Source organism: Epinephelus moara, chromosome 17 (assembly GCF_006386435.1).
Source record: "Epinephelus moara isolate mb chromosome 17, YSFRI_EMoa_1.0, whole genome shotgun sequence".
NCBI lineage: Eukaryota > Metazoa > Chordata > Actinopteri > Perciformes > Serranidae > Epinephelus > Epinephelus moara.
In genome coordinates this window covers 34273818-34281830 of record NC_065522.1, presented here as the reverse complement: position 1 = coordinate 34281830, position 8013 = coordinate 34273818, and the positions used below count along the sequence as shown (strand labels likewise).

The 8013-nt window shown below is 41.0% G+C and overlaps 1 protein-coding gene across 1 annotated transcript in view; it reads right to left on the bottom strand.

The window, feature by feature from the left end:
* Nucleotides 1-5935, bottom strand: part of LOC126403903 (selection and upkeep of intraepithelial T-cells protein 5-like) — a 39737-nt gene extending 33802 nt beyond the window's left edge. The window contains exons 1-5 of the mRNA XM_050066723.1: nt 5847-5935; nt 4846-4948; nt 2935-3276; nt 544-831; nt 312-442 (exon numbers count right to left, since the gene is read on the bottom strand). Of these exons, the coding sequence (XP_049922680.1) occupies nt 312-442; nt 544-831; nt 2935-3276; nt 4846-4948; nt 5847-5855 (873 nt within the window). The 5' untranslated portion in view covers nt 5856-5935. The remainder of the gene's footprint in view (nt 1-311; nt 443-543; nt 832-2934; nt 3277-4845; nt 4949-5846) is intronic.
* Nucleotides 5936-8013: the final 2078 nt, after the last annotated feature.

Sequence of the window (8013 nt, the reverse complement as noted above, 5' to 3'; positions counted from 1 at the left end):
ACAGACAGACACAGACAGACAGACAGACAGACAGACAGACACAGACAGACAGACAGAAACAGACAGACAGACAGACAGACACAGACAGACAGACAGACAGACAGACAGACAGACAGATAGACAGACAGACATACAGACAGACAGACAGACAGACAGACAGACAGACAGACAGACAGACAGACAGATGTTGCTGTCAGAGCAGGAAGTGTAGTGACAGTGTGACAGAGAAGCTGAACACATCTGGACTGTTGAACCTTCACACTGTGTTCAACATGTTTCTAACCTTTGTGTTCCCTTTAAAACTGACTCACCTCATTCTCATTATTAGCTCTCTGTTTCCACACATAAAGGACAACTGCAAACAGAAGCAGGATGCAAACAGCCAAACTAACAGCCAAACCAGTGATGGTGGAAGAACTGGATTGGACCTTAAAGAAATCATCTGAAATGACAAATATGGCATTTATAATATATAAAACTGATGCTCTGCCATTTGAAACTAAAACAATGAAAACCTAAAAAAAATATATAAAACATGTTAACCTGGAACCTGGATGTGTGTCTCTGTGGTCTGGTTGATGTTCCTCTGTTGGACTCTACAGGTGAAGCTGTTGCTGTGTCTCTTCTCCACAGTCACTCTGCTGCTGACAGTATAGAGGTCATCAGGACCTCTGACTGTCTCTGTAGGTCCAGCAGAGAGGAGCTTTCCCTCACCGTCCAGCCACAACACCTCAGGCTCTGGATGCCAGCCTGCAGACTCACACTGTAACACTGCTCCTCTCTTGTCTCTGTCAATCCCTGCTAAACTGATGACAGGTGAGGACGCAGCACCTGATGATGAGCGAATGGAAAAACAGTAGTCAGTGATACAGTCACCACATTAATGATAAAAAGATGCACAAATGTAAATAAACAACTGCCAGCCTAATCATCAAACATGTCCTCTGCATAAGTGTTGTCTGTCTGATTATTCCATGTAAACCGTTCTGTTCCTCAAACCCTCAATTAGCTGTCAAAGCCAGAACGTCAACCTGTCACTTATAACCACGGTTCCTGTATGACAACCAATCACAGTTGGTCCCTGAACTCATGATGGAGCTGCATGAAGTCACGATTTTTACTGTCGGCTACAGTAGAGCAGGAAATTCAAAAACAGTTCATGTCTGAATGTTGGTCCTGGATCAGTGCATGTAAGGTAATGTGCTTGTTAAACTCCTTAAAGGGGAAGTTCCGTTTTTTACAACCTGGACCTTATTTCTGGCATTAAATACAGTTGTTTACTCACCCAGATAAGTTTGGTGTCATTTGGAGTCCTTCGGAAGATATTTAGATCCACGGGAGCCGCGTACATCCATATAGTGGGAATGATCGGGGCACCGACAATGAGGCTCTAAATAACACATTATCTGCTGCGAAACTTGTTCATTTCACCAATATGTTTTTATGAATCGCTAGAGTTGCTTGTCATCATCATCATCCGGGTCATTTATACTGACCTGCTAACCTCTGACCTGGATGATGTCATCCAGGTGCAGCACGGCTTTGTTTACAGCTGGAATTTGCTACTGTTAGTTTCTTGAAACAGCTGAATATTTGTCAGATTTTGAGGTTGTGGACGACGACTTTGAATATGATGGACGTCCTTACTGTTTTGAGCCAGAGTATACGGATGAGGAGCTCTTTGAAAGGAGGATGCGGAGGCAGAGAGAGGAACAGCTGGCCAGAGAACAACAAACCGCTGTATGTCCGAGAATAGATGCTGTTCTTGTGAACAATGTTCCACTATGCCAGCAGAGGAGGAATGCCTTTGTTGCTTCGAGTGGGATTTGAGGCCAGGAGATACACATCTGGATGTCTCCAGAAATGACTGTCTCACAACTACAGAGGATTTCACTTGTATGATCAACCGGGCTGTTTTTTTCGTGTCCCGAAAGTAAACTGGAGAATCCAGCCAAAGCCTGCAGGACCGAACGGGCAACTTTTGATTGAGTAAGTAGCTTACACACATGCATACATTGTTTATTTTCCTTGAATTTATTTGCTTGATAAGTAAATAACTATGACAATTTACATTTCTTTAGTTTCTTCTCATCGCTTGTGTAGAACGGCCCACACACTGCACAAAAGGCAGAGGCACTTCTTATGCAAAACGTGAATTTATTATTACATAGTGCTCAGTGACAAAAAGTGAGAAACAGAAAGGTGAACGTTTCGGTGGTAAAGAGGATTGTCTTTACGAATTGCCTCTGATTTTTTTTTTTTGCAGAGGTTAGTGGGTCAGTATAAACGACCCGGATGATGATGACAAGCAACTCTCGCGATTCATAAAAACATATTGGTGAAATGAACGAGTTCCTCGGCAGATAATGTGTTATTTAGAGCCTCATTGTCGGTGCCCCGATCATTCCCACTATATGGATGTACGCGGCTCTCGCGGATGTAAATATCTTCCGAAGGACTCCAAATGACACCAAACTTATCTGGGTGAGTAAACAACTGTATTTAATGCCAGAAATAAGGTCCAGGTTGTAAAAAACGGAACTTCCCCTTTAAGATATGGACATATTATTGAATGGGCCTTCCAGGAGTGAATTAGCAAAGGCACAACCTGCTCTGCTCTGCCTCACTCTGCCTTTGATTGGCCTACCCTGACATTCTCACCCTTAACCTAACCAGTCTCACTCCTCTTGCCTAAATCTGACCCATCCAACCAACTACAGCGATGAATGCTAGCCAATCAGAGGGACAGTAGTGCAGGTCATACCCTCGCTATCTTAGGAAACACAAATTTGCCTACAAGGTCCAGGGGCCCAAAGGCTCAGCGGACCCTTAAGCCAGAGCTTCTGTGTGAGTGGCTGGAAGCTCTGTTGATCCCTCTACAGTTCCTCTTTGGATGCACAGACTACACTGTAGATACTGAATGTGTCCACTTACCAACAACAAGCTCAACAAAAGAGTCCACATTCAGTTTTGGAATGAAGCATCTGTATCTTCCTGCATCAGAAGGTCTCACATCAGAGAGCTTCAGTGAAATGTTTCCTCTCTTCAGTTCATCAGTGAACAGAGATGTTCTTCCTTTGTAGGATGGATGTTTAGTATTTACGAGGTCCTGGCCAGTGCGCCACACAAAAGCAAAAACAGAACTCAGGTCAGATCTTGTCCACTCCAATATCATGGCAGCAACGTCCACTGCAGGTTCCAGGTGACATGGTAAGATGATGTCATCGCCAACTGTTGCTACTATTGGCTGAGGTGAACCCATCAACTGAGACTGACCTGGAAAGAAAATAAATATGTTTATTAAATCCTGCAGTAGGAACTTGTTCAATCTGTTCATCTCTGTGAGCGTTTGTATTCCATGACACTATGCCAGTAATGGCAGACCTGTTATCAATGAAAAGTAAGGTCTCCTGGCACTGAGGCATTTGTGATGTCACTGCTTTCCATGTTTTTCATCTGATTTTTCTTTAAGCCACATCATTAGTGAATCATCAGGTCAACATTTTAGTGTGGCCAACACTTTGATTTATGACCAAAAAGCTGCAGAGCTAAAGACATTCCCATTAGCTTCTGCTGAAATTACATATACAACTTGCAAAATGTTCATACTGAAGATATCTGCAAAATGCTGACGACAGTGGATCTCATTTGTTATTCTAACAATATTCACTTATGACAACTCGTGCTTGGTTTGTTTTACAGTCAGGAGTGAATCGGGCACTTTATAATGACATCAATATCTGTAGACAACAATGTTTTATATATAGTTTTACAGGCTGTTTTCATTCAAAAGACATCGAGTACTGCTGCTTGGTCGACATTTTTTGCATCAGACACCGACAAAAAAGAGGCATTCTTTTCCGGCAGTATGTTATGGCTGGCATCAGTTAATGATGCACCGGGCAACAACATAATTTAAGGATCTGGACTGTCTCTGTAGGGTGGGCAGGAGGGGTGGTAGATGGGTGCACAGCACTTTCACCCTGGACCCCAATGTTTCCTTCCTGTATGAATGTTGAGCCAAACCATGACGTGTGTTTCTTAACTTAACCACATGCTTTTGTTGCACAGTGAAATAATTTAAGTATCAGGTGTTTTACTGATGTTGTAAGTTTATTTTGAAAGACTGTATGCATCTAATGAGCAGAAGCTGTATATTTTCTGTGAAAATGGAAGTGGATGTAACAGGCGATAAGTGACAAAGCATCCCAGAACATCAGCAATAGACACACCCAGGATAGTGTGTCATATGTAGATATTAAAGTTCAGTGACCAAACAAGAATATTTGATGAGTTGGGGGTACAAACGTATTTGCATAAGGTGTTAGCTCAAAGCTCTTCTTTACCTAAGCACAGCCTCACAAAGCCACTAGTATTAGTGGCTATTAGTCTTGTTATATGCAACATGTTGTACAAAGTTCAATATATGTGGCCATCCAACTAAGCACGTCTCCTAGAAATGACATGTACATCATACGAAATATATTACGTATATGCAAGATGCTGACTGCAATGAATTGCATTTGTTATTCTTAAAACATTTGCCTGTAACAACTCAAGTATGATATGTTTTAGAGCCAGAATGAGTCTTTTACTTTATAATGACATCAGGATCTGCACACAACAAGTTGGAATGTTTAACATGTAGTTGTAGATTCAACTGAAAGGCTTTAACACTTTGATTTTCTGACTCTTTGTTCTTCATCTCCAATGACATTATTTTTTGCCCTCTGAGTAAAATTGTTTGAATAAGTGAAGTACCAGTGTCCACAAACATTTTAGGGCATTTATTGATATGATTTTGTAATTATGTTTGATTTGTGACCTTATTTGTGTGTGAGTTACCTGTCACAGAGTGTGTCAGGAGAAGATGGAAAATCAAAACACTGAGGGGTCTGAGTGGAGACTGAAGGGACAGTCCATTCCTCTGAGGAAGCATCTTGAAGTTCTGAAAATCAGCAGAGACCAGCAATACATTATATGGAAAATAAACTTTGGAGTCACAGCATTAAAACCACTGGCTGGTGAAGTGATTAATGTTCATCTTTTCACAATGTAACATTCTGCTGGGAAACCTTGGGTCCTGATATTTATGTGGATGCCGGTGTTTATGTGAGTGGAGGTTGTCAGGTGGCAACAACATGAAAGCCAGGACCAAAGGTTTCCCAGCAGCACATTGCACTAACAAAATGATCAATGTTATTTACTTCACCCGTCTCAGGTTTTAATGTTTTGGCTGACTGATGTATGTAAATATAATTAGCAGTCCTACACCTGTGGAAACCCCCTCAGTGTTAACTTCAGAACTGACACTGTGTCCATGCAAAGCAGTTAAACTTTCACTTTTGGCCACACAATAAAATCCAATCCACAATAAAATGTTGCAATCAGACTGAGTTATCATTTTACTTTTCTTGCCAACTTGTCAAAACCTATTCCTTAGTTAATTTAAAAGTTTACTTCGATTCTTACAGTTTAGACCCCGTCACAGCGCTCTCTATGATACAGAGACCAGTGACTCTTTTTGAACTTGTAAACATTTTCAAATTTTCAAAGCTAACAAACATCATGTTCAGATGCATTTTAAAGTTAAGATAATAATCATAATAAAGGTTGACAAAATTTGAAATCATTATTTCACAAATATTCAAAATTTGAAATACATTTCATAGATTTCAACTTTTATGCAGGTTTAAAAAGACTTAATAATCTGTTTCAGGACATCACCACAGAGCCCATAACACTAAATAAAAAACATATTTTACTGTCGGTAATCTGTGCTACTGTTTTATAATATAAATTAGTTGAAACAGGTAAAATAGGCATAAATTCAGGAGACGACGTACCTGCTGCATGCTGTCAGTTGAACAGACTAAACAGCCAAAGTCTGTAAATCATTGACCAGCTATGACCTTATCTCACCATGGTTTATGGCTTTCTACTGGCTGCATTACATTTAGTTTCTATTACAAATGATATCCTAACAGCTCATTCATTTCCCGCTGAACTTCCCAAAAGAGCCTCTCAGTGTTTTTACATGTATTTTTTCAGAGTTGAACGGCGACAGTCACGTTGTAAGCCACATTATTAAACTCAGTAGAGGATCTGGTTCTGCTTTTATACACTAAGTTTCACTTTGAGTATCATCTGAACTTTGAGCCTGTTGCTAGGTAACTCATTACCACTGCAAAATATTACAGCTGCAATTAAAACTATCAGGAATAATAAAAATGTTTCTTTGTTCTTAATTCAGGAAAAGGGGTGCGTTCATCAGATGGACGTTAGTGTATTATCTTACTGCTGGGAGCAGAACAGGAAGTTTTAGTCAGTTTACTGGTTCAGTTGTTTCTGCAGTGTAATGCGTTTACTGCATTCAGTTGTCATGGTTACGGCATGTTTACTCTCTGCAATGACAATTAAGCTGAAGCTAATCTAATCTACAGTATGAGGCCTTTCTATAAAGTGAGTGTACAGGACAGACAGACTGCCTGATTTAAAGAGGAGAATCCAAAGAAGCTTTGATGAGTTCAGACCTTAGTGTACTGTATTATGATGCTGTTGTTTTATTCTGTAGCAGTGGTGGAACAAAGCTACATATATTTGCTTGAGTGCTGTATTCAAGTGTATTTTACGGGACACAAACAAACACTGCTCTCTTGGGTGAAAGTCAGTGTTTGTTGGACCAATCCGCCACCACTCCCACCCACCCCACACAGACTTTTGCCGCCTTAACTTTCATCCTTGTCCTGCAGGATTTCCCCCTGACACTGCCAGGCGGCATTTAACTATATCGGCAACCAGCTGCATATCATGCCAATGTTATAGGATGCCTTTTTTTGTTGTTTCTGACACCGCAAGTCACTGCCTAAGCATTGGATTTTGAACTTTGGAGTGATACTGTGCTCGTGAGTGTGTACCTCTCCATCTGCAGGTTTTCTTGCAAACAATTGGACCAATCAGCCTAATATTTTGTGTCCACATGCATAACTATACACTCAAGGATCTGTCGTGGTTACAGTGGTTCATAATTGTTAAAAAAAAAACAAAAAAAACTTGTTTTATTGACTGCTGACTTTTCACTCCTCTAAACGGGCCGGGAAGGGTCGCAAGTTTACCAGAAACTGGCAGCCCACATTTTGGCCTTCATCATAGCTGAAAAACCAACATCCATAGAAAAGTTTGGTTTCATTTTGATCTGGAGCATCTGCAGATGACTCCCTATTCTGATTTTTTTTTTAAATTTTATATACTTTATTAATCCCCGAGGGGAAATTCAGTTTTTTCACTCTGTTTGTCAATTACACACAGGTCCGAACACACACATGCACAAACTGGACCTATACATGCACTAAGTGGAGAGATGTCAGAGTGGGCTGCCCATGACAGGCGCTCCGAGCGGTTGGGGGGGTTCGGTGCCTTGCTCAGGGGCACCTCGGCAGTGCCCAGGAGGTGAACTGGCACCTCTCCAGCCACCAGTCCACGCTTCATATTTTGGTCCGGACGGGGACTTGAATAGGCGACCCTCCGGTTCCCAACCCAAGTCCCTATGGACTGAGCTACTGCCGCCCCCAATGCCCCATGTTATCATCCACAAAAGCTGGACACAAAACAAGATGGATAAATCCCCATTTTTTGTTATCTGTGCCACAACTTTGACTGTAAGGGAGCCAGGAGGGACAAGTTTTGTTATTTTCATTTCACGGCATCATATCACCGCAATTCAGAAGCAGAGCGTTCTGCCTGCACAATTTTGTAGACTGAAAGATATTGGTAATTTGGTCATTTTTCCTTAATATTTGTGCTTTTACCATTTGTTGGGAAGTAGACTTTTAGTTAAGTGGTTTTGTTTTGGGTCTGTTTTAATTGTGTTTATTGTTGCTATTTTCTATTGTGTTGTGCTGTGGCCTACAGACAAAGTTAACACTGCTAAACATTACGATATGAATCAAAGATTTGTGGCTGTGTTTCACTGATTTAAAGTACATTCACCCTTATAATTATATCATATCTACT